Genomic DNA, 27,635 nt, shown 5'->3' with positions numbered 1-27,635 from the left:
ATGGTTAGTAGGGAGCGGGGTTATTTGAAACCAAAGATCATATATGCTATACAAACACATATACCATAGTTTCAATATAAATTCAATGGGTGTGATCGGACGTATTACAATTTTTGGAAATAGAAACATGTTTCATTAACCGTCAAAAGAATATGTCTGTTTAGTATGCATCTCAAATCATCGTGATATGCGTATTCTAATCACGATGCCACAAATGGTGCCCTGAAACAGATCACTTACCCAAAGTTCAATTGATGAATCGAGTGTGAAAATAACTTTTTACGATATTGTAACGCTTAACATCAGTTGGCCAACTTCCTGGAAACAACACATTGGATGCCTTAGAATGTATTTCTAAAATCATCATATTTTCAATGGCTTGTTGGATCAGTCGAGTAACGTGTCTTTCTTTTACCATAGGAAATCATTTGTCTCACGTTCGATTCCTACTTCAAACATAAATTTCATAGTTCGCTCCATCTACTAAGCATAACCAAGACGAGCATTCTTATATATCAACATATTTGGCTGAGATAACAATAATGCCGCTTAAAATGCACTGTACAGAAGAAATTCAATTCCGAAAATTCCTTATCACTCTGGGTGTGATAACGTAATACCAGATGCTCGACAGACTTGATGTCTCCATGGGCCCTCTTGAACTGCATACAATAATTTGGACGGTGTTTTTCTCTTATAACAACGGCTGACTGTCATATGAATTTTTTCACCACCGCTGTTCAAAGCGGAAGTACGATAAGACCAGATGTGTGTGCTTGAAATGATGTCTTGTGTGGGTTCTTCAATTAAATTCAATTCATTTTTATTATTAATAGATTTAATAAAAATGTAAAAAAATTCACACAAAAAAGATACAATCATTAAGTAAACACTTTAAAATACTAAACACATTTCCTCTTGGCCATAGCCTGTTAAGGTAACATAAATTGCTGGAGTTTACGTGAGCATTTAAATCCATCCACTCCAAACTACAAAAAATGAGACCCAGCTACCAAAATCATCCAAATTAATAAAAGGAAATAAAAGGAAACGAACCCAAAACAACATAATTCCCTTTAACCTATCTTTAACTACCCTTCAAACCTTTCCCTAACCCATTCCCCCTCCCTCCCCCAAGGAAAAGAAATCGACCCAAAGACCCAAAACACTTTTGTATCGCAAATTTGAATGATCCCATTGACCTATTCTCTTTTAAATTTTTAGGCAACACATTCCACACCCTAGAGCGCACTATATCAATAGAAAAATCGGATCTTATGCAAGGTGTAGGAAGAAGGTTAAGTTGATCTTTAAAACTAATATTTACACTATGGAGATTTGAAATATTTTGGAACAAATTAGTAAGACACTCAGGTAAAAGGCCATGATGAAATCGGTACGCAGACATAGAACAAGCAATTTTATGTAAATTATCTGTTGATTTTATATCCCCACCTCCTATAAGTAGAAGAGTGTTATCATTAATTTTTTTCAATCTTTCAGTATGAATTTTAAATGTTGACATCCAAACTATTGAACAATATTTAAGATGGCATTGGATCAGTGAAAAATATAGCAGACGTAAAATTTCTCTGGGGAAAAAATGTTTAAGTTTTTAAATCATACCGAAATTCCTTGAAACTTTCAAATATACAGCATTCACATGATGTTTGAAAGAAAGATTTTCATCAAGCAAAAGCCAGAACCATTTAGTGAAACCTGTCTCAGGTCTGCTGATCACGCCTCTCGATGTTGATAGCCCCCCAACATCTGGATGGGATTTTGCTGTTCGCGCCTAATCAAAATTTGTGATTTAAGCACATTGATCACTAGCTTATTGGCATCCATCCAATCATAAACTTGCTCAATAGCTAATTGAAGTTTATTGTAAATTGAAGAAAAATCATCATCAGCTATTCCAATCGCTGTATCATCAGTAAACCTTTGCACCAGGTTATTACCAGACAATTCTCCCTCAAAAGGTAAATTAATAGCACAGAAGAAGCAACAGCTGTTTGGTGGTCCATGCAATATAAACTGTATATCATTGATAAGAATAATAAATAAGAGTGGCCCAAGTGTTGAACCTTGTGGTACGCCACAATTAATCCCAGTAGCACTTAACTCATCATTACCTATAAAGATCTTTCTTTTGTTAAGGTAACTCCTGAACCATGATAGTAAATTGCCAAGAATACCAACATGATTTAATTTTCCCAATAGAATTTTATGAACCATACAATCGAAAGCTTGTTTTAAGTCAATCAAAACCACTGCAGGAATTTTGCCTTTATCCATCATTTTATTAATAAACAGTGTTAGAGATGAAAGCGGGTCTTCTGTGGGATGCCAAGGTCTGAATCCAAATTATCTGTCATTAAAAAATCCTTTCTTAGCCAGAAACCTATATAGCTGAGTGTAGACTGGTTTTTCAAACATTTTAGAAAAGACTGAAAGCAGTGATATAGGTCTATAATTTGTAACAGTAAGAGGATCTCCACCTTCAAAAGGTGGGACAACCCTAGGTTTTAAAACCCGTAATAAAACCCGTTGATCCAGTGCATGAGGTGGTAGAAAATCTGAACTTCTTATTACTCTTGGGTACTGTATTAATTGTTTCTTCATCTATCCCACCAAAAAAACTCTGTTAAAACCCGTGCCACCTCCAAACTATCACTTACTTCCTGACCTTCACATTAAAGTTTAGTAGGCATAGAAGATCCCGTAGAATTTGGGTTAATGACCCTTTTTATTAAATTCCAAACTTTTTGTCCATTATCACCACAATCACCAAATTTTTTACAATAACAATTCTCTTTACCTTTTCTTAGAACCATATTCAATATAATTGTATATGGGTTGTACTCATTTAATGTATTTATTGATGGATGTTTCTTAGAACGGAGCCATAAGCGCATTCTTTCATTAACACATTTTAATAAACCAAACGAAATCCAAGGTCTTCTTGAAGAATCTTCTCTTGAACATCGTGTATACATTTCTTAGCATTTTTTTTAAACTTATTAATAACTATTTCATGAAATGTTCGAAAAGCAATATTTATATCCTTTTCATCCAAAATTACTGACCAATGATCTCATTTTTGTTGAAAACACGTATTTCAACTTTTGATTACTATGGGCTGTGGTTCTCTCTTTACGGGGTTGCAGCTGCCGCTGCAACCACGATGAACCTTGGCGCGAAGGTTTTTATTCTCTAATTTAAGCACTTTATTATCATCTTCTAGCTTCTTGATCAAGTCCGACATTTGGTCCATTCTTCTATCAAAATGATCTTTAGTGAGTGCCATTGAACTGGTTAATTGAGCCCCGCCGAAAAAAAATAGCACAGCATAGACAAAAATTTTTCAAACCAAGCTGATAGAAGTGTAGCTAAATACTAAGTCCAAGTTAAGCGGTGGTTTTATGCTCGCACTATTTCAATAAAAAATACGTAAGAATTTGATCCTCACTTGGCAAAGACTCAATGGGAAGTTGGGAACTGAACTGAGTCTCGTAGAGTATGTTTGTCGTTATAAGCAGAGAGAGGATATAGGGGATTGGTAATTCCAATATGGCTGCACTTGTATTGTATAGGGGTGTCATAGGAATGTTAGGATAGGACGCTTATAGGAATAGGGCTCTCATAGGAATGGTGGTATAGGGCTCTCATATAAACTGTTATAGCAATAATACTATTAGGATATAGACCCGCTCGGAATTGATATTATATGGGCCCGCTCGGAATGATTCACTATGGGACCGCTCGGACCTGTTGAAAGGATACTAATGATATTTTATTGTCATTTATTGTCCATTTTATTGCAAATAGTGGGATTCTGATCCACGCAGCGCGGTAGTGGCAAATTTTCTTAGGGGGAAGGTGTGTGGCTCCTAGCCCCATTTATCAGTTAAGCGTCCTTTCGTTGTTTTATAAGTTACTCTAAGTTTATTCCTTCCTTTGTTCCTTTTTTTCGTCTTTTATTACGTCTTAAAGGAATAAGTCAGATAATCAAGATAGACAGAAAAAATCAGCTAGACAGTGACTCATTCACAAGCCCAGACACCCAGTCAGATTGCGTTTTCTGCTTTTTTTTCACAATTTGTTAACAGTTCATTGATTGTTGAGAGCGGCGCAGTTATGGCCTTGGTCGGTATGGTCACCACTTGCCATAAAATCAAAGGGACAAGCCACGCTCATAGGCTACACTTTTCGTTTGTGTCCTTGATTCAAGCAGTCAAAATGTAAATTTTCTTGTGCGTTTAAGATAAACGTATGGATACCCCCTGTGGGATACCCCCTCCTCCATTCTAACTCTAAGCGAGGAGAATTGAAGTGGTGGTTGAGTAATATTGTTCCAGGGAGGATTTGCTATTGGTTATAAGGAGACAACCATATAAGTTTTAGTTTGTGCAGGTTATTTCGTATTGCAAGTGGAGTGTAAACCTCAGTATCACTCTGACCCCCTCCAAGCCTCCTACACCGCAATATCACAGTCAATGCACTATAGCTGACTTAGTAAAGAGTGATTTACCTCCCAATTATTATTTTTCCTTTCCGGCCTCTTAGTATGGAAGGGATAGCCATAGAAGTTTGGGAGGGTGCTCATTCGACAGAAAATTAGAAGTTGTTGTGAAAGTGATCCCCTGCTTTTTTTACCCCTGAAAATCCCAGTAGCTACAATGATATCGGATCAAAATTTTGAGACGGCTCATTTGTCCAGAAAAGCAAAAATTATAATTAGTATGCTTCCGGAATCGACAAACCCTGCTTTTTTTTAACCATGAAAATCCCAGTAGCCAGAATGGTATCGGATAAAAATTTTGAAACGGCCCATTTGTCCATAAAAGTAAAAATTATAATTATTATGCTTCCGGAATCGACAAATCTCTACACTCCCAGGGGTAATGGCCCTAAATTGTGTAAATTATATCTATTGTTCACAGATAGTCTTTAGGAGAAATGGCGGGCATGTTTGGTCTTGGTGGTCAAATCGGCTCTGGAAAAATATTCTTTAGGATTTGTTCACAGTGATTTAGCAAGGTAAATCAAAACTTGCTGAATGTACCTAGTTTACAAGAATATTGTATCTGCAGTTTTTCGGGAATCATCTTGGGATCAACTTAAATCATTCAGCGAGTGTTGTGATTTAAAACTTTGCCTTGGGAGATGGCATGAGAGGAAAATACTATGCATCCGATCCACCTAAAAGTTTGCGGATTTTAAGCCATTATGAGGCGGCATGAGAGGTGAACAGAAAAGTGGCATGGTTAAATCAACAGAGGCACTTTTTTTGTAGGGGGAGGGGACAGCTACAGAACAATTTTTTGGACTTTACTTTCCTCTTGTCCTAAGGCCTTTTGGATATAATTTCAAACTGATTGGATAAAAATTGACAAATGAAACAAGCCTCATTTTACCACAATTCCCATGTGACAACTCACTGGCTAAACTAATTAGTAATTTGTATTTTTTACAGCGCTTGCCCTCGGGTTGCAGAGACTGTGACGTCATCGGGGGCGTATCTATTGGACCTTTTAACTATTTTCGCCCCCCCCCCCCCCGACCTTTTGGGCATTTGGTAAAATTTTTACTGAAGGCGAAAATTTAGGCAGAAGTTTTGCAAAATCGGCCGAAATTTAGCAAACTTCTTGATTTCTGCAGAAAAATCGGCATAAATCAGGTAGCGAATCAATAAAATTTACTAATATCACCCCCCCCCACTCCAATGAAATGAGCCTTGGAATGCTCCTGGTTATAAGGGGTGTATATAGCAAAACCGGATAGTAGATGAGGCTTGTTGCCAAGAGTCTCTATTAACTCTTATAAAGGACACTATAACTTTCAGTTTTGGATTGAATCAGCCCAATCCAAAGTTGTTATGACCACTTCTACAACAAAAAAATGGCCGGATGAAAGAAAAACATACAATGAAGGGATTTGGCTCTTTACGTAGGCAGCACTAAAGCGCTCTGACGTTTGTGGCATTTTAATGTTATGTCATCCCTTCCATTTTTCATTAGTCTACCACTGTGTATATTTTTTACCTGTGTTTTATTTGTGCGTCCATTTATCTGAAGTTTGGTTTGCTCCATATATTCTACATATTTCTCTTTTGTCCTTTCACCAAACTTGGAAACTAGTCGTTACATTTATTAAGCTATTTCATTTCCACTTAGAATGAACCAATTTAATCATCATTCACTTCCCAAGTACACAAGATTCAAATTTCAGGTTTTGTTTGGATGCTATCTGTGTCAATAACATTGGGTATTGGGTGTTTCAATCATCTCCAAAAGATCCAGCCTGAGGAGCCAACTTTTAATACGACAATGGAAGAATTCCTCAGTTATAGGAAACCGATCCATCAGCTGTGTTATCTCCAAACACAAAGTGGATATGGATACAAGCCTATTACTACTGTGTCGTTTAATATTATTGTGGGCTTCATCGCTCCAATTTTATTCATGTCTGCAATCTATACGATACTCATTTGCAGATTAGTAAAGGTAGGCCGAAGTGACTTTTTCCGTGACCATTAAAGATTTTCTATTGATACGAGATAATCAAATAACTTGGATCCAACAAATCTGCTGAATCTAACGTGGTAACAAATTAGGTATAAGACTTAACTGTGTAGATACAGCAATGAAGTAAATAATAAAAGGTTTTAAACGGGAATAAAACTGAATTTTTCTTGTTTTTCCCGGGGCTTGTAAAGTTTTGTCGTTTCATTCCATTGTTAATGACACAATACTTTAACCTCCAATGAAAACACAAGCTTAACTGATTTTCTTGAACTTCAGCCATTTCTATTGTTTTTTACCCATTAAATAAGGCTATTCAACAAAACTTCTCCTTGAAATAAAATTTTTTGCTTTTTCTTGACAGATTATAACGTACAACTTTTACTAGTTAGTAGAGTAGTACCTTATACTTCTGTACCCTGTATAGCAATCTCCATGTTAATTGCGGTCTTTACCTTCCCTGGTAGCTTTCCAAGCCATAGTCTACAGCCAGCGGTTATTTGGAAGTGTATAATGTCATCAAACATGTTTTTTTTCTGTTTTTGTTGTCAATTACACAATGAATGTATGTAGTGATTTCAGATGCACATTCTTAAATCTACACGTGATTAAAAACATTATAAAAATACGTTTCAACTCCAAGTTTTTTTTTTCAATCAGAGTGGTTTTTTGAAAGCATAATGTGTACATGTGCGTAGGCTTTGTTATTAAAAACTTGGACACTACAATCAGAATTGTTTGATCGACATTTAAAAAGGGGTAATGAGATTTGCGAATTGGAATAAAAATTTTTAACTAGAAATGGCTGAAAAGTGTTTTGGGGGGAGATGGGATGATTGTGTACTGTATAATACACATGTGATGTTTGGACAGTGTTGTCAGTTTAAAATAGTTTAACGTTCCCTTCGTTCCCCCATTTCTAAGGACAGGGGGGGGGGTCAATTTTGGAGGGAAAATCAAAAATACTCAGAATCGAAAATAAAGAGTGATCTGCCTCAAGGGGAAGACTCAGATGCCCTTCGTCCCCCCTTTTCGGAGGCCAGAGGAGGGGGGGGGTCAAGTGTGCAGGGAAAATCAAAACGGCTAATAATCACAAAAAAATGGAATGTGCACCCTGGCCGAGCTACTGAGCTCCTTTCTACAAACGATTCCGACGACAGAGGAGGGTGGAGAGTAAATTTTTGAGGTTCCCCAAAAAATACACAGAAACGAAAATAAAGGGGAACTGCCTCAAGGGGAAGGCTCAGAGGCCCTTCGTTCCCCAATTTCTGAGGGCCGGGGGGAGGGGGAGTCAATTTCGGAGGGAAAACCAAAAATACTCAGAACCAAAAATAAACAGGATCTGCCTCAAGGGGAAGGCTCAGAGGTCCCTCCTTCCTCAATTTCTGAGGGCAGGGGAGAGGGGGAGTCAATTTTGGAGGCAAAACCAAAAATTCTCAGAATAGAAAATAAAGGGGATCTGCCTCAAGTGCAAGGCTCAGAGGCCCCTCCTTCCTCCATTTCCGAGGGCAGGGAGGAGGAGGAGTCAATTTTGGAGGGAAAACTAAAAATACTCAGAACCAAAAATAAACGGGATCTGCCTCAAGGGGAAGGCTCAGAGGCCCCTCATTCCTCCATTTCTGAGGGCAGAGGGGAGGGGGAGTTAATTTTAGAGGTAAAACCAAAAATACTCAGAATCGAATGGGCTGTGTGTGTCTCTTTGGGCTGTGTGCCTCTGCGGGGTGTTTAAGTCTTTTTGATCTCTTTATGTTTCTTTGTGCTGTTTGAGTCTTTTTTGTCTGTGTTTGTCTCTTTGGGGTGTTTGTGTCTCTTTGGGCGGTTTTTATTTTTTTTGGCTATGTGTGTGTCTCTTTGGGCTGTTTGTGTCATTTTGATCTGTGTATCTTTATTTTGGATGTTTGTGTCTCTTAGGGACCGTCTGTGTCTCTTTGGGCTATGTGTGTCTCTTTGGGCTGTTTGTGTCATTTTGATCTGTGTTTCTTTCTTTTGGATGTTTGTGTCTCTTAGGGGACCGTGTGTGTCTCTTTGGGCTATGTGTGTCTCTTTGGGGCGTTCCTTGGGCTGTTTGTCCCTTTGAGGTGTTTGAGTCTTTTTGATCTGTATATGTTTCTTTGGGCTGTTCGAGTCTTTTTGCTCTGTGTTTGTCTCCTCGGGGTCTTTGTGTCTCTTTGGGCTGTTTGTGTTTCTTTGGGCTATGTGGGTCTCTTTGGGCTGTTTGTGTCATTTTGATCTGTTTTTTTGTTTGGTTGGATGTTTGTGTCTCTTAGGGACCGTGTGTGTCTCTTTGGACTATGTGTGTCTCTTTGGGGCGTTTGAATCTTTTGGTCTGTATGTGTCTGTATGGGGTTTTTTTGTCTCTTTGGGCTGTGTGTGTGTGTCTCTTTTAGCTTTTTGTGTATATTCGGGCTGTGTATGTCTCTGTATCCTGTTTGTGTGTGTCTTTGGGCTGTGTGTGTCTCTCTAGGCTGTGTGTCTCTTTGGGCAGTTTGAATCTTTTTGGTCTGTGTGTGTCTCTTTTTGCTTTTTTGTGTCATGTTGGGCTTTTTTTGTAACTTTTTGATGTGTGAGTATCTTTTGTCAGCGTTATTAATGTTTATCTCTATTTTTCTTATTTAAGGTTTTTGTATTATATGTTGTTGATTTATTATTGTATATTTTATTGTCTCTTATAGTACATGTGTGTGTGTCTTTGGGCAACGTCTGTCTCTTTGGGGATGTTTGAATCTTTTTGGTATGTATGTGTCTGTATGGGCGTGTTTTGTCTCTTTTAACTTTTTTTGTGTCTCTTTTGGGTTTTTATGTATATTCGGACAGTTTGTATTTATATTTATACTTTTTGTGTCTCGTTTGGCTGTGTGTGTATCTTTAGGCTGTGTGTCTCTTTGTGCAGTGTGACTCTGTATGGTCTGTGTGTGTCTCTTTTGTCTATTTGTGTCTGTTCGGGCGTTGTGTCTCTCTGTTGTATGTGTGCATCTCTTTGGGCCGTGTACGTCTTTTTGAGCTGTATGTGTCTGATTGGGCTGTGGGTGTATCTTTGTGATGTTTGTCTGTTGAGGCTCTGTGTGTCTCCTTCGACTGTATGTCTTTTTTGGGGTGTCTGAGTCTTTTTGGTCTGTAAGTATCTTTTTGGGCTGTTTGAGTCTTTTAGGTCGGTGTTTGTTTCTTTGGGTTTTGTTTCTCTTTGGGCTGTCTGTGTCTCTTTAAGCTGTTTGTGTCTCTTGAGGCTGTGTGTGTCCCTTTGGGCTGTGTGTCTCTTTGGACTGTTTGAGTCTTTTTGGTCTGTTTGTGTGTCTCTTTGGGATGTTTGAGTTCTTTTGGTCTGTGTTTACCTCTTTGGGCTGTTTGTGTCTCTTTGGGCTTTTTGTGTTTTTTGGGAGTGTGTTTGTCTCTTTGGGCTGTGTGTCTATTTGGTCTGTGTGAATCTTTTTGATGTGTGTGTGTCTCTTTGGGCTGTTTGAGTCTTTTTGGGCTGTGTTTGTCTCTTTGGGCTGTTTGTGTCTCTTTGGGCTGTTTGTGTTTCTTTGGGCTATGTGTGTCTCTTTGGGCTGTTTGAGTCATTTTTGTCTGTTTGTCTTTTTTTTGGCCTGTGTGTGTCTCTTAGGGACCTTGTGTGTCTCTTTGGGCTATATGTGTCTCTTTGGGGCATTTGAATCTTTTGGTTTGTATGTGTCTGTATGGGCATTTTTTTTGTCTCTTTGGGCGGTGTGTATTTCTCGTTTGGGTTTTTTTTTATCGTATGGCTGTGTGTGTCTCTGTATACTGTGTGTGTGTCTATTTGTGCTGTGTACTTCTCTTTGGGCTGAGTGTCTCTTTGGACAGTTTGATTCTTTTCGGTCAGTGTGTGTCTCTTTTGGCTTTTTGTGTCGTTTTGGGCTGTGTTTGAATCTTTTTGATGTGTGCGTCTCTTTGGGCCGCGTTTATCTCTTTGAGCTGTCTATCTCTCATAGGATGTTTGAGTCATTTCGGTCTATTCGTGTTTCTTTCGGCGGTGTGTGTCTCTTAGAGTCCATGTGTGTCTCTTTGGAGTGTTTTAATCTGTTTGGTATATATATTTCTGTATGGTCGTTTTTTGTCTCTTATGGCTGTTTGTGTGTCTGTTTTGGGTGTGTGTTTCTAATAGGAGGGTGTGTATTTATCTTTATACTGTGTATGTCTATTTGGGCTGTGTGTGTCTCTTTAGGCTGTGTGTCTCTTTGGGTAGTTTGAATCTTTATGGTCTGTGTGTGCGTGTCTTTTGGCTGTTTGTGTCGTTTTGGGCTTTGTGTCACTCTGTAGGATGTGTGCGTCTCTTTGGGCCGTGTACGTCTCTTAGAGCTGTATGTGTCTCTTTGAGCTGTGGGTGTCTCTTTGTGATGTGTGTCTCTTTAGGCTGTGTGTGTCTCGTTGGACTGTGTGTCTTTTTGAGGTGGCTGAGTCTTTTCGATCTGTATGTGTGTTCTCTTGAGGCTGTATGAGTCTTTTTGGTCTGTGTTTGTCTCTTTGGGGTGTTTGTGTCTCTTTGGGCTGTGTGTGTGTCTTCGGGCTTTGTTCGTCCCTTTGGGCTGTGTGTCTCGTTGGACAGTTTGAGTCTTTTTGATCTGTTTGTGTCTCTTTGGACTGTTTGAGTCTTTTTGGGGCTGTGTTTGTCTCTTTGGGCAGTTTGTGTCTCTTTGGGCTGTTTGTGTTTCTTTGGGCTATGTATGTCTCTTTGGGCTGTTTGAGTCATTTTGGTCTGTGTTTGTTTCTTTTGACTGTTTGTGTCTCTTAGGGGTCATGTGTGTCTCTTTGAGCTATGTTTGTCTCTTTGGGGTGTTTGAATTTTTTGGTCTGTATGTGTCTCTTTGGGATTTGTGTGTCTCTTCGGGCTGTGTGTGTCTCTTTAGCCCGTGTGTGTCTCTTTGGGCTGTGTGTGTCTCTTTCGGCTGTGTGTCTCTTTGTTCAGTTTGACTCTGTTTTATCTGTGTGTGTGTCTTTTTGCTGTTTGTGTGTATTTGGGCTATGTGTGTCTCTTCGGACTGTTTGATTCATTTTGCTCTTTGTGTGTTTCTTTCGCCTGTTTGGGTCTCTTTGGGCTATGTGTGTCTCTTTGGGGTGTTTGAATCTTTTTGGCCTGTACGTGTCTGTATGGGCGTTTTTTTTTCGTATCTTTGGGCTGTTTGTGTGTCCCTGTGGTCTGTGTGTGTCTCTTCAGAAGTTTTGTGTCTCTTTTTCCTGTGTGTGTGTCTATTTGGAATGTGTGTCTCTTTGGGCAGTTTGAATCTTTTTTGGCCTGTGTTTGTGTCGTTGTTCTGTATGTGTCTCTTTGGGATATGTGTGTCTCTTTGGGCTGTTTTGAGTCTTTTATGACTGTGTATGTCTCTTTCGGCTGTTTGTGTTTCTGTGGACAGTGGAAGTCTCTTTGGGCTGCGGGTTGATTGGCAGAAGTATGTATTAGCGAAGTTATAGTGGAGGGCGAGTTTCTAGAGAAAAATCTAATTTAATAAGGGTTTTCGACCGTAAACTTTTGTAAGAAAATTATGGAAAATACAATTCGTCGGTTCATAGATGAAACTTAAGTCCAGATACGGATCGAAAAATAAACTATTTCTGTAGAATCTGAGCTAATAAGGGTTTTTGATCATAAACTCTAGTTTCCTATAAGAAAATTATGGAAAATACAATTCTATCGTTCAAATGTGAAACTTAGTTCCATTCTCTGGTTCAAATGTTTGAAAAACCCATGTGGGTGAGTTGAAATAAAAAATTTTTAACAAGAAATGACTGAAAAGTGTTTTGGGGGAGATGGCTTGATTGGCAAAAGGATGTATTAGTGAAGTTATTGTGGAGGGTGACAAAGTATTTAAAGTCAAGGCTATAAGAAAAAAAAAGTTCTGAATATTTTTGTAAGTTTGTAGTTTACGGACTAATATCATATCAGTAACGATTCTATTTGAACTTTCTCCATGTTGATCAATCAAATGTGAAACTTAGGTCCATTCTCTGCTTCAAATGTAGAAAAACCCGTGTGAGTGAGTTGAAATAAAAAATTTTTTAACAAGAAATGACTGACAAGGGTTTTGGAGGAAATGGCTTGATTGACAGAAGGATGTATTAGCGAAGTTATAGTGGAGGGCGACAAAGTCTTAAAAGTAAAGGCTATAAGAAAAAAAAAATTTCCGGATATTTTTGTCGGTTTGTAGTTTACGCACTAATATCAATATCAGTAATGATTCTATTTGAACTTTCTCCAAGTTGATCAAATTGGTCTCTAAACGGTTCATGATAAAAAAATAGTTTGGGACAAAAAAAACTAAAATAATGTCGTGAAATCATTTTCAACACTCAGAGAAGTTCTTTTTTTTGTGTGTAAGTTTTTGTGTGTGTCTGTGTAAGTTGTGTGTGTGTGTGTGTGTAAGTTTTTTTTTTGTGTGTAAGTTTTTTGTGTGTGTGTAAATTTTTTTTTGTGTGTGTGTAAGTTTTTTTTTATGTGTGTGTAAGTTTTTTTTTTTGTGTGTGTGTAAGTTTTTTTTTTTTGTGTGTGTAAGTTTTTTGTGTGTGTGTAAAGTTTTATGTGTGTGTGTGTAAGTTTTTTGCGTGTGTGTGTAAGTTTTTGTGTGTGTGTATAATATTTTGTGTGTGTGAAAAAAATAAAATAATGTCGTGAAATCATTTTCAACACTCAGAGCAGGGGGTGTTGGGATTTAATCATAGAGAAACAACGAATTTAATTTTTAAAAAGTGTGACTCAAAGACGTTTCGTTCTTTTCACTGGCTTGAAATTGCATACAAACGGGCCAATCAGGTGTTACAATCCTTTTGTTTGCTCAAAATTGTGTAAGTTTCCGTGTGTGCGTAAGTTTTTTGTGTATGTATAAGTTTTTGTGTGTGTGTATGTGTAAGTTTTTCTGTGTGTTTGTAAATTTTTTTTATGTGTGTAAGTTTTTGATTGCGTGTAAGTTTTTGTGTGTGTAAGTTCATGATAAAAAAAAGATAGTTCCGGGGAAGAAACGAGATTAAACACGTTTTGATACTACAAGTTATATGCTTGCCTTTCCTTGGCACCTTTCCAAACGAGCGCGGATTCCCCACTGGTTCCTACACATTGCAAAAAAGTGAGCAGTACGAAAACTCCACGTTTTCAACCAGACTGGTTTTTTAGACAACACCCATTTTTTAGGGACCAATCAGAGACAGCGGAGGTACACGCACAGACACGACACACAAACAGAGTCATAGTGAGAGAGATATCCAAAAAGTTGGGTTGATCTAGGTTCACTTAGAGTGGCGCGCCACTCTGGAAAGGCAAGCAAATATTCCTTGGCACCTGGAAAGGTGCCAAGGAAAGGCAAGCAAATAGCATGTAGTTTCAAAACGTGTTTAATCTCGTTTCTTCCCCTGAAACTATCTTTTTTATCATGAACTTACACACACAAAAACTCACACACACAAAAAAAATTACACTCATACAAAAAACTTACACCCAAGCACAAAAACTTACACACACACACACAAAAAAAACTAACAAACACACAAAAACTTATACATAAACAGAAAACTTACGCAAACACGGATACTTACAAAATTTAGAGCAAACAAAAGGAGTGTAACACCTGATTGGCCCGTTTGTATGCAATTTCAAGCCAGTGAAAAGAACGAAACGTCATTGAGTCACACTTTTTAAAAAAGTAAATTCGTTGTTTCTCTATGATTAAATCCCAACACCCCCCCTGCTCTGAGTGTTGAAAATGATTTCACGACATTATTTTATTTTTTTCACAAACACAAAATATTACACACACACACAAAAACTTACACACACACGCAAAAAACTTACACACACACACACAAAACTTAAAAAACACACAAAAAACTTACACACAAAAAAAAACAACTTACACACACACAAAAAAAAACAACTTACACACACATAAAAAAAACTTACACACACACAAAAAAAAATTACACACAAACAAAAAAATTACACAAACAAAAAAAACTTAAAAAAACACACACACACACACAACTGACACATACACACACAAAAACTTACACAAAAAAAACAACTTCTCTGAGTGTTGAAAACGATTTCATGACATTATTTTAGTTTTTTTTTTCTTGTCCCAAACTATTTTTTTATCATGAACCATTTAGAAAGCAATTTGATCAACTTAGAGAAAGTTCAAATAGAATAATTACTGATATTGATATTAGTACGTAAACTACCAACCGACAAAAATATTAAGAACTTTTTTTTTCTTATAGCCTTGACTTTGAAGACTTTGTCGCCCTCCACTATAACTTCGCTAATACATCCTTCTGCCAATCAAGCCATCTCCCCCAAAACACTTTTCAGTCATTTCTTGTTAAAAATTTTTTATTTCAACTCACCCTCACGGGTTTTTCTACATTTGAACCAGAGAACGGAACTAAGTTTCAAATTTGAACGATAGAATTGTATTTTCCATAATTTTCTTATAGGAAACTAGAGTTTATTATCAAAAACCCTTTTTAGCTCAGATTCTACAGAAATAGTTTATTTTTCGATCCATACCTGGACTTAAGTTTCACCTATGAACCGACGAATTGTATTTTCCATAATTTTCTTACAAAATTTTACGGTCAAAAACCCTTATTAACTTAGATTTTTCTCCAGCAACTCGCCCTCCACTATAACTTCACTAATACATACTTCTGCCAATCAACCCGCAGCCCAAAGAGACTTCCACTGTCCACAGAAACACAAACAGCCGAGAGAGACATACACAATCAAAAAGGACTCAAAACAGCCCAAAGAGACAAACGTATCCCAAAGAGACACATACAGAATAAAAAGACACACACAGAACAAAACGATTCAAATTGACACATGAGACACACAGCCCAAAGAGACACGCACACTGCCTAAAGAGAAACACACATTCTAAAGAGACACTCACAGCCTAAAGGGACAAACAAACAGCTCGAAGATACAAAAAAACGCTCATACAGACACATACAGACCAAAATGACTCAAACTCCCCAAAGAGACACACATAGCCCAAAGAGACACAAACAGGCGAAAGAAACACACAAAGAGCAAAATGACTCAAACAGTCCAAAGAGACACACATAGCCCAAAGAAACACAAACAGCCCAAAGAGACACAAACAGATCAAAAAGATTCAAACTGCCCAAAGAGACACACTGCCTAAAGACATACACACAGCCCAAAGAGACACACACGGGCTAAAGAGACACACACAGCCCGAAGAGACACACAAATCCCAAAGAGACACATACAGACCAAAAAGATTCAAACACCCCAAAGAGACATACATAGCTCAAAGAGACACACATGACCCCTTAGAGACACAAACAGTCAAATGAAACAAACACAGAACAAAATGACTCAAACAGCCCAAACAGACATACATAGCCCAAAGAAACACAAACAGTCCAATGAGACACAAACAGCCCAAAGAGACAAACACAGCCCCAAAACGACTCAAACAGACCAAAGAGACACAAACAGATCAAAAAGACTCAAACTGTCCAACGAGACACACAGCCCACAGGGACTCACAAAGCCCGAAGACACACACACAGCCCAAAGAGACCCAAACAGCCCAAAGAGACACACACCGACCAAAAATACTCATACAGCCTCAAGAGAACACACAGACAGATCGAAAAGACTCAGACACCCCAAAAAGACACACAGTCCAACGAAACACACACAGCCTAAAGAGACACTCATCACAAAGAGACATCCACAGCTCTAAGAGATACATACAGCTCAAAGAGACGTACATGACCCTAAGAGAAGCACACATCCTACAGAGCGACATAAAGCCCAAAAAGACACAAACAGCCAAAAGAGACACACACACAGACCATAAAGATTCAAACTGCCCAAATAAACACACACCATAACGAGACAAACACAGCCCAAAGAGACACACACAGGATAAAGAGTAATACACACAGTCGGAGTAGACACAAAAAGCCAAAAGATACATACACACAGCCCAAAGACAAAAAAAACGCCCATTCAGACACATACATACAAAAAAGATTAAAACAATCCAAAGATAAACACATTGCCCAAAGAGACACACATGGCCTCTAAGAGACACAAACAGCCAAAAGAAACACACACAGACCAAAAAGATTCAAACTGCCCACTCAAAGATTCCCACTCAAACTGCCCACTCAAAGATTCAAAGACACACTCAGCCTAAAGAGACACACACAGCCCAAAGAGACACACACACAGCCTGAAGAGACAAACACAGCCCGAAGAGACACACAAAGAGACACACACACAGCCCAAATACAAAAAAAAACGCCCATACAGACACATACAGACCAAAAGATTCAAACGCCCCAAAGAGACACACATAGCCCAAAGAGACACACACGGTCCCTAAGAGACACAGACAGCCAAAAGATAGACACAGAGACCAAAATGACTCAAACAGCCCAAAGAGACACACATAGCGCAAATAAACAAAAACAGTCCAAAGAGACACAAACATCCCGAAAAGACAAACACAGCACAAAAAGACTCAAACAGTCCAAAGAGAAACAAACAAATCAAAAAGACTCAAACAGTCCAAAAAGACACACAGCCCAAAGAGACGCACAAAGCCCAAAGATACACACACAGCCCAAAGAGACACAAACAGCCCAAAGAGGTAAACACAGACCAAAAGAACTCAAACATCCCAAAGAGACACACAAACAGACCAAAAAGACTCAAACAGCCCAAAGAGACACACAGCCCAAAGTGGAACCCACAGACTCAAGAGGCCCAAACATTTTAAACAGACACAGACAGCACAAATAAAACCACAACCCAAAGAGACAAACACCGACCAAAAAGACTCAAACAGCCTAAAGAGACACTTAAAGACCAAAAAGACTCAGAGACCCCAAAAAAGACACACAGTCCAAGGAGACACACACAGCCTAAAGAGACACACATCACAAAGCGACATCCACAGCCCAAAGAGACACATACAGCTCAAAGAGACGTACACGGCCCAAAGAGATGCACACATCCAACAGAGAGACACAAAGCCCAAAACGACACAAACAGTCAAAAGAGACACACACAAACCATAAATATTCAAACTGCCCAAAGAGACACACAGCCTAAAGAGACACACACAGCCCAAAGAGACACACACAGGCTAAAGAGACATACACACAGTCCTAATAGACACACAAAGCCCAAAGACACACACAAACAGCTAAAATATACAAAAAACGCCCATACAGACACATACATACCAAAAATATACAAACATTCCCAAAGAGACAGACATTGCCCAAAGAGACACGCATGGTATATACGTGACAAACCAAGCAACCAGCAACACACACAGAACAAAATGATACGATAAGTCCAAGTGAAACATACGGCTCGAGGTGGTGCCCACGGGCCCCAAATATCGCACACATTAGGCTTATAGAGACAAAACCAGACGTAACACAAAAAGCCCAAACAGAAACACACAGACCAAAAATATTCAAACTGCCCAAAGAGACAAACATCCTAGAGAGACACACACATCCGAAAGAGACACAAACACAGGATAAAGAGACACACACAGCCCAAATAGACACACAAACCCCAAACACAGACAAACACACCCCAAATAGAAAAAAAGACCCCATACAGACATATACAGACCAAAAGATACAAACGCCCCAAAGAGACACACATAGTCCAAAGAGACACACACTGTCACTAAGAGACACAAACAGCCAAAATAAAGACTAACTGATCAAAATGACACAAACAGCCCAAAGAGGCAAACATAGCCCGAAGAGATACACACGGTCCATAAGAGACACAAACATCTAAAATAAAGACACACAAATCAAAATGACACACACATACCAAAGAGACACACAAAGCACAAATAAACACAAACAGTCTAAAGAGACACAAATACCCCAAGGAGACAAACACAGACGAAAAAGACTCAAACAGCCCAAAGAAACATAAACAGATCAAAAAGACTCAAACACCCCAAAGGGACACACCGTCCAAAGAACGCCCCAAAGAGACACACATAGCCCAAAGAGACACACACGGTCCCTAAGAGACACAAACATCCAAAAGAAAGACACGCAGATCAAAATGACACAAACAGCCCAAAGAGACACACATAGCCCAAAGAGACACACACGTTCACTAAGAGACACAAACATCAAAAAGGAAGACTCAAATAACAAAAAGACACAAACATCCCAAAGAGACACACAGAGCCAAAATAAACACGAACAGACCAAAGAGACAAACACACCCCAAAGAGACAAAGACAGACAAAATAAACTCAAACACCAAAAAGAAACATATAGAGATCAAAAATATTTAAACACCCCGAAGAGACACACAGCCCAAAGAGACACAAACAGCCCATTCGATTCTGACTATTTTTGGTTTTCTCTCTAAAATTAACTCCCCCTCCCCTCTGCCCTCAGACATGGAGGACGGAGGGACCTCTGAGCCTTCCCCTTGAGGCAGATCCCGTTTATTTTTGATTCTGAGAAATTTTAGTTTTCCCTCCAAAATTGACTCCCCCTCCTCCCTGCCCTCAGAAATGGAGGAAGGAGGGGCCTCTGAGCCTTGCCCTTGAGGCAGATCCCCTTTATTTTCAATTCTGAGCATTTTTGTTTCCCCTCCAAAATTGACTCCCCCTCTCCCCTGCCCTCAGAAATTGGGGAAGGAGGGACCTCTGAGCCTTCCCCTTGAGGCAGAGCCCGATTATTTTCGATTCTGAGTATTTTTGGTTTTCGCTCCGAAATTGACTCCCCCTCCCCCCTGCCCACAGAAATGGTGGAAGGAGGGGCCTCTGAGACGTGCTCTTGAGGCAGATCCCCTTTATTTTCAATTCTGAGCATTTTTGGTTTTCCCCCCAAAATTGACTCCCCCTCCCCAGTCCTCAGAAATTGGGGACCGAAGGGTCTCTGAGCCTTCGCCGTGAAGCAGATCCCGTTTGTTTTCGATTCTGAGTATTTGGTTTTCCCTCCAAAATTGACTCCCCCCTCCCCCCTGTCCTCAGAAATGGAGGAAGGAGGGGCCTCTGAGCCTTGCCCTTGAGGCAGATCCCCTTTATTTTCGATTCTGAGCATTTTTGGTTTTCCCTCCAAAATTTACCCTCCCCCCTCCCCAGCCCTCAGAAATTGGGGAAAGAAGGGCCTCTGAGCCTTGCCCTTGAGGCAGATCCCATTTATTTTCGATTCTGAGCATTTGTGGTTTTCCCTCCAAAATTGACCCTCCCCCGCCCTTGCCCTCAGAAATGGGGGAAAGAAGGGCCTCTGAGTCTTCCCCTTGAGGCAGATCACGCTTTATTTTCGATTCTGAGTATTTTTGATTTTCCCTCCAAAATTGACCCCCTCCCCTCCCCTGTCCTTAGAAATGGGGGAACGAAGCGAAGGTTAAACTATTTTAAACTGACAACACTGTCCAAACATCACATGTGTATTATACAGTACACAATCACCCCATCTCCCCCCAAAACACTTTTCAGCCATTTCTAGTTAAAAATTTTTATTCCAATTCGCAAATCTCATTACCCCTTTTTAAATGTCGATCAAACAATTCTGATTGTAGTGTCCAAGTTTTTAATAACAAAGCCTACGCACATGTACACATTATGCTTTCAAAGACCCACTCTGATTGAAAAAAAAAACTTGGAGTTGACACGTAGTTTTATAACGTTTTTAATAACATGTAGTTTTAAGAATGTACATGTGAACTCATTACCTAAATTCATTGTGTAATTGACAACAAAGACAGAAAAAAACCTGTTTGAGGACATTATACACTGCCAAATAACCGCTGGCTGTAGACTATGCCTTGGAAAGCTACCATGGAACGTAAAGGCCGCAAATAACATGGAGATTGCTATACAGGGTACAGAAGTATAAGGTACTACTCTACTCTAGTTTCTGAAACCGAAGTAAAAAAAAAAATACCATAACAAAATTGGCCTTTATAAGGGGCATAAAAAGGTTATGGATAACTTAGATACAAAATCCGTCAAATTTAGAAAAACATGTGAGAAATTTTACTAGGTAGATGTACTGTTCGTATGCCAATGACTGTGAATTTAATCAAAGAGCTCTGATGCTAAAACATAGATATTTATTGAAAGATATTATAATGTATTAAAGGTAATTATTTGGTTAAAAAAAGAAGAAGAAGGAGAAAAGAACTGTTTTCCTTCTTTAGCGATTGAAATAAACAAGCACTTGACCTTACAAATCTATTCAATCACCTAGGACAAAGCAGTATAACCCAACAGTCAGCCAAACAGAAATGTCCTAACTCGTGTAATGTTATAATTAATAGATGTAGGCCCTCGTAAAATTACAAACAAGATTACCTCAAATCTAATGAAGTATTCCCAAGTGATCACCTCAAATTTGACAATATGGGTTTTGACGCATTAATTTATTCTATGGAATTGCCTGAAATAAACGATATCCTGGCGTGGTCAATGGTAAAAAATTTCAACCATTGATTGAGGGGTGGAAAACAGAATCTTAGTTTTAAGCAAACTATATTGAAGAAGTATAATACGCTTTAAGAGGTCAATTTGACCAATGCCTCTGTTTACATTTTATTCAGAGCTCAACGTCATAGCACTTGATACTCTTAACGCTCTACAGGTTAAATAATTAAACTAACACTGGCTCTTCCCAGCAAAAAAACATCTAAGAAGAACACAAGCACTAAGCCGAGTCAGGCTCTTGGCTCTATCATGGCTGTGGTGTCGTCAGGGCTGAAGCGCCAGGTGCAACTTAGTAAAGGACGGACTTTACCCCATATTAACAAAAAATTCGAAAGCTTGTTTTGAAAAAAACAGCCAAGTAAGGAAGAATCGTGATTCGAAGCTGATTCAGGAATGATAACTGTTATTTCGATTAATCGTATTGGGAAAAGTATATTATGAAAACGAATTTATCAAGCAGTTCGTAGTAACTGACTTTTTATACTGTCAATAGTCACTAGTAACCGACACTCTAAGAAACAGAGTCTTGGTAGCAATGGATACATCAAAAGAATTGAATTTTGATGCTTATTCAGAATATAATGTATTACAGGTAATTACTTGGCAAAAAAAAAAAAAAAAAAAAAAAAAAAAAAAAAAAAAAAAACTGTCTTCCTAATTTAGTAACTGAGATAAATGAGCACTTGAAAAAGGTCTATACCTTGCTCATCCATCCAATCACCTAGGACAAAACAGTATATCCAACCCGATAATCCGAAAATCAAGTCCAAAATAGAGCAAAATCAGCACTAATAAGTATAAGTCATTGTCCCAAAACCAAGCCATAGCACCTTAAATCTACAACATTTTAATATTCCCCAGGTAATCACCACATATCAGGGCTCCTCAGATGAAAACTCATTGCCTATATAGGTTTCGGCGCTTAAATTTCATTACCCAGCCAAAATGAGCGTGCCATGCCATAGAATATGGCATACCCCTATGTAGTGACACCTGTGGAATACATATGAACAAAAACAAAATACCCAAAAATATAAAAAAATACCCCAAAAATTTTTCCAAACTTCCTGAACCAACATTCACCTAGCACTAAATCAAACTAAACGCGTCCCAACTCTGAAAGAATATCTTTCAGCCAGTATATCGAATTCTGTTACAAGTTTACTGTTACCTATCAAACGATATAAGCATCAGAAAATTCGTTCAATTTTGAAAAAAGGGGGGAAATAGCTCCAAAATATCAAGTAGTCTTAATGAAAATCATTCCATCAGAATCATCATATCAGAGAACCATACTAAAGAGGTTTCAAGCTCCTATATACAAAATGTTGAATTTTGCATTTTTTGCAAGAAGCTAGATCACGGATGCGTGTTTGTGTGTGTGTGTGTTTTTTTTGTTGTTTTTTTTCGCTTTCTCCAGGGGTGATTCCAACGAGCCAGTTATCCTAGAAGATCGAGAGGGGACTCGCTTGATCGCAAATCAAAAGTTCAATTGCCTAGGCGACCTAAAAGTTTGACGTTAGCCCCCCTCCCGCCCCCACTTTCTTCCTAGGTCTTCCTATCAAAATTTTGAGATGGCCATTTTGTTCAGCAGAGTCGAAAGATCAAATATCTATTTCTTTGAGGATGATATGACCTTCACAGCCCCCAGTGGAGGGGATAGAAACTGTAGACTTTGCCCTTTGTTTACAAATAATATTGGCTATTGGGAAGTATAGAAATAATTTTCGGTGGGGAGTGGGTTCTGTAGACGGGCTACGTGGGTGGATTTTCCCGTGGAAGAATTTTTAGTGGGGAAGGGATTTTCCGTGGAGGGGGAGCTGGATTTCCCGGAACTTTTTAAAAAACGATTAGAAATTAAATTTTAAAAAAATCAAGTTTTTTAGCTGAAAGTAAGGAGCAACATTAAAAAATAAAACGAACAGAAATTATTACGCATATCCTCAATACCTTACTCTTTACACTAAATTACGCCATTTTGTTCCAATTATTTAACAATGACTCTTGACATACAAAGAACCTTTAGCTAGCTTAACAAATCTTTTTTTAGAAGTTCTAAAAAAATACTTTATTATGATTTATTTGTTATTATTCTTCTCCTCATAGGCACTTTATATCGAAGGGGTGATTGTATAGACTTCGAAAGGGTTTAATTCTATTGGAAATCGGAAGTTCTAGTGCCCTTTTTAAGAGTAAAAACTGATCGGAGGGCAGCTAGCCACCCCCTACTCCCTGTTTTCCCCGAAACGATCCAATCGAAATTTTTAGATAGCCATTTTGCCCCACACAGTCCAAAATAGTCAACCCCCGGAGGCAGTTTTTGGACACAATTTCCAGGGTATAAACTTTGTATGGGGTTGATACGATTGGGAATTGAAAGTTCTACTTCCGTTTTTAGAGTCAAAAGTAATCGGAGGACAAATAGCCCCCCCCCCCACGCTCTCTTTTCTCCAAATGCACCCGATTAAAAAAAAAAAATTTCAAAGAAAAGTAAAGAGCCTCATTAAACTCAATACAAGTGGAAATAAATTCCTATAACAGTTCAAAATGAAAGATATTATTTGCAACCAATTTTTCATATCAAGAACGGTCATATCAACCGTTCAACATATCGAATATATCGAGAACGGTTAAGGGTATTAAGTTGAAACTTGAGACTAAGGGTATGTCAAGGGAGGATGTTGAAAAGTGATTGGAGTACTACAAGCTCCCCTTTACCCTTTTACATGCGCCCTCCCCTCAACAATAATTGAAATTTTGAAAAAGTGATTTTGTTCAAAATAAAGATCTAGCAACTATGCCTCCGAGGACGCAATGCCCCCCAAAACCCCTAAGGCAATAATTATAAATTAAAAAAATTACCCATTTTTAATTGCAAGAATTTTCGTTAGGAAAATGGGTAATTTTTTATTCTGATTTCGTTTGATTTTAACTTAAATACAAGTTTACAATAATTATTATTATTGCTTTTCTTTTCCCCAGAGGCAGTTCATATGGAAGGGGTAATCGCATAAAGATAGTAGGGGACTCATATAATTGGAAATCAGAAGCTCTTTTGCCCTTTTTAAGAGTCATTTTTGTCGAAAGCATTTGATACAGTAAACCATAATCTTTTAGCTAGAAAGTTAAAGAAATATAAATTTCCCCCGTGGATTGTTAGTTGGATTGAGTCATATCTATCAGATGGGTCACAGGTCGTTATAGTTGGACCAAAAAGATCACGAGAGCACCTAATAACTTGCGGAATTCCACAGGGGTCGACTTTAGGGCCACTCCTTTACCTCATTTATACCTCGGATATAGGAAATTTGAGGAAAGATTGTTTGACAATATCATTCGCAGATGATACAGTTTTATTATTCCGAGCTTTAAGTGTTGAAACCCTTTTTAAGACCATGGAGAGCGCATTGAATGATCTAACAAATATACAAGGAGTAACCGTTTATTGATTAATATTAAAAAGAACAAATTACATGATTGTTTCTACTATTAAAAAGGTAAACACTGAACTATCTTTAACAGCTGATGGACATTTAACACATGTTTTCAAAATTTAAATATTTAGGGGTAATCATTGATGAATTATTGTCATGGAAAGAACAATAAAATTGCAATATCTATAAAAATTGAAAGAGGAGCTGGGATTTTGTATAGACTTAAAAATTTCCTTCCCCAAAAAGTTTTGCGAACCCTTTATTTTACTCTTACCCTTATATTCAATATAGTTGTTGAATTTGGGCTAATTCTTTTTGTTATAATTTAAAGAGAATTCAAATCTTACAAAATCGAGCTGTAAAGTCAATATATTTTAATAAATTTAATACTAAAGAAGTTTTTCTTAAATCTCAGTTGCTAACAGTAAGACAAATTTGCCAGCTCCAAACTGCTGTTTTCATGTATAAATACTTGAACAGTCTAGCACCTCCAGGACCAACACAACTTGTCCTTTTTCATTTATCATCATATTATCATGCTTATTCAACGTCGTCATCTAAACATTTTTCTCTTATCTCGGGTATTTGTCACACGCAAAGACCAGCTTTTTCTACCAAATACGTTGGAGTGAAATTATGGAACAGTATTCCGCTGGAAATAAAAGATTCTGTTTTTTTCAGTTCCGTCATTTCGATACAATTATAAGAAACATCTTCTTTCTATTAGTACAAATGAATAATGTTTTCGAGGATTCTCTCTTTTTTATGTAATGCGCTGTGTCTTTTTACAGTTTTTTTTTCTCAAAGTTTAACACTTTGTTGTTTTGTCAAAAATCAGTGATAATATTTATATGAATATTAGAGCTCTCCAGGGGCTGCATTTAGGCCCCTCCCCCACGCCCTCTTTTCGCCAAATGTATCCGATCGAAATATTTAGATAGCTGTTTGTTTTCAAAATCGTCCAAAGATCATATAGCAATGCCTCCGGGGTTGGCATAGCCCCCCAGAGCCTGGGGGTAAAAATTTTAACTTATTCCCAGGGAGCATATAAGGTTTTTCTGTAAGGGGTGGTCGCATAAACTTTCAAACTCACTAGAGGGCTCACACACTCTCACTCTCACTCACTCACACTTGCACTAACACTCGCACCCAGGGGGAAGAAGTAGTCGTATAAACTTTGGAGTGGGCTCATTCAATAATCAGAAGTTCTGGTATCCTTTTAAAAGTCTAAATGATCAGAATGCAACTAGAATCCCCCCCACACTCCTCTTTTCAACTAGCACCCCACCCAAATGCATCCAATAAAAATTTTGAGATAGCAAAAAAGGCCAAGATCAGATAAAAAAAACTCAGGGGTCGACACAACACACCAGAGCATGAAGGAAAGTGTAGCAAAGCCTTCGGGGTAGACACAGACCCCCTGAGTCTGGGGGCAAGGATTGTAAGTTATGCCACGGGGGCATAAAAGGTTTTCTTAAAAACAGCTCTTACTCTCAGAGGGCGATAACACTTTCAATTCCCAATCAAATGAGTCCACTTAGAAGTTGATACAACCATTCCCTTCCATTTGAAGTGACCCTGGAAAAAACAACAAGGAACAGATTGAAGCTCTATTATAGTTTAGTCAACGCTATAGTGTTACCTCTGACAGGATGATGATATGTGAAAAACAAATGTCCCAAAAAAGTCCACTGCTAGATTTAAATAATAACAGCTTAAAACAAAAGAGCAATACCATCCAAATCAGTTGGAAAACAAGACTGGCCAGTCGGTAAATCCATTCCCCCCCCCCCAAAAAAAAAACTTTTTAGTGGCACCTCTACTCTGGACAACACGTCCATTTGTTATTGTTTCATAGGCAGCGCCATAGCACTGCCTAAGTAAAGAACGATGTTGACATAATGTATTATTTATTTATTTAATTTTTTGTTGGTTTGTTTGTTTTAGACCAGGGCACTTCGTAAAGAAGAAAATGTCGTAGAAACTTCAAAAAGAGCTCATTCGATTTGAAATTACAAGGGCTAGTGCCTTTTTAATAGTCGAAAGTGATTAGAAGGAAACCAACCCTCCTCCCACGCCCACTATTTACCCAAACACGTCCCGTTTAAATTTTGAGATAGCTGTTTTGTTCAGCGTATTCGTTTTGTTCAGCGTTTCGTAGATCGGAAGGCAGCTACCCCCCTCCCCACACACACAAGCGTCGATTTTTTTCAAAATGCTTCCAATTGAAAAATTTTAATTAGCCATTTTATTCAAAATAGTCCAAAGTTCATATAACAAGGCTTTTGGGGTTGAAACAAACCCCCAGAGCCTGGGGGTAGGTGTTATAAGTTCTGCCCCAGGGGCATTTAAGGTTTTTATAGAAGGGATGGTTGTTTAAACTTTAGAGAAGTCTCATTGGGCTGAAAATTAAAAGTTCTAGTTCCTTTTTAAGAGTCAAGACTGATGGAGGGTAACTAGCTTCCTCCTCCCCGACTACCCCCTTTTTAAACAAACGGATCTGATTAAAATTGTGAGATAGCCATTATATTCAAAATAGTCCGAAGAAAATATAACATTGCCTTTAAGTTAGGCATATCCTCCCAGAGCGCTGGGGTAAGGATTGTAAGTTATGCCCTAGGTTCAAACAAGGATTTTATGGAATAGCTGGTCGTATAAACTTCAGGTGGGGCTGATTTGAAACTGGAAGTTCTAATGCCCTTTTCAAGAGTCAAAAGTGATTTGAGAGCAACCCTCCCTCCACGCCCATCATTCCCCCAAGCACATCGAATCATAATTTTGATATAGCAATTTTGTTCATAGTAGCTGAAGGGTCTGGAAATTATGTCTTTGAGGATAACAACCACCCGACAGCCCTGAGGGCTTAGGTTTTAAGTTATGCCCTGGGGGCATCTAAGGTTTTTATGGAAAGGGTGGTCGCATATACTTAGGAGAGGTTTCATTAGATTGGTAATTAGAAGTTCTGCTCTACAACCTTTTTAAGAGTCAAAGTGGTCAGAGTGCAGGTACCCCCCCCCCAACACGTCGTGTTTTTCCGCAATGCATCCAATAGAAATTTTGAGATATCCATTTTATTCAAAATAGTCCAAAGATCATATAACAAGGCTTTTGTGGTTGTTATAGATCACCAGAGCCTGGGGGCAAGGGTTGTAAGTTATGCCCCGGGGGTATTTAAGGCCTTGGGGAAGGGATGGCTACATAAACTT

At 38.5% G+C, this 27,635-nt stretch overlaps 1 protein-coding gene across 1 annotated transcript in view; it reads left to right on the top strand.

Annotated features, from left to right (window-relative positions):
• Positions 1-27,635, top strand: part of LOC148947782 (uncharacterized) — a 97,683-nt gene that overhangs the window by 28,066 nt on the left and 41,982 nt on the right. Inside the window, exon 4 of the mRNA XM_089095746.1 lies at positions 6,235-6,509. Coding sequence (XP_088951872.1) covers positions 6,235-6,509 — 275 coding nt within the window. The remainder of the gene's footprint in view (positions 1-6,234; positions 6,510-27,635) is intronic.

This window comes from Artemia sp. Qi Xiang Cuo, chromosome 10, assembly GCF_049724085.1.
Source record: "Artemia sp. Qi Xiang Cuo chromosome 10, ASM4972408v1, whole genome shotgun sequence".
NCBI lineage: Eukaryota > Metazoa > Arthropoda > Branchiopoda > Anostraca > Artemiidae > Artemia > Artemia sp. Qi Xiang Cuo.
Note: the sequence above shows the minus strand (reverse complement) of the source record. Positions and strands in the feature narration are given on the sequence as shown.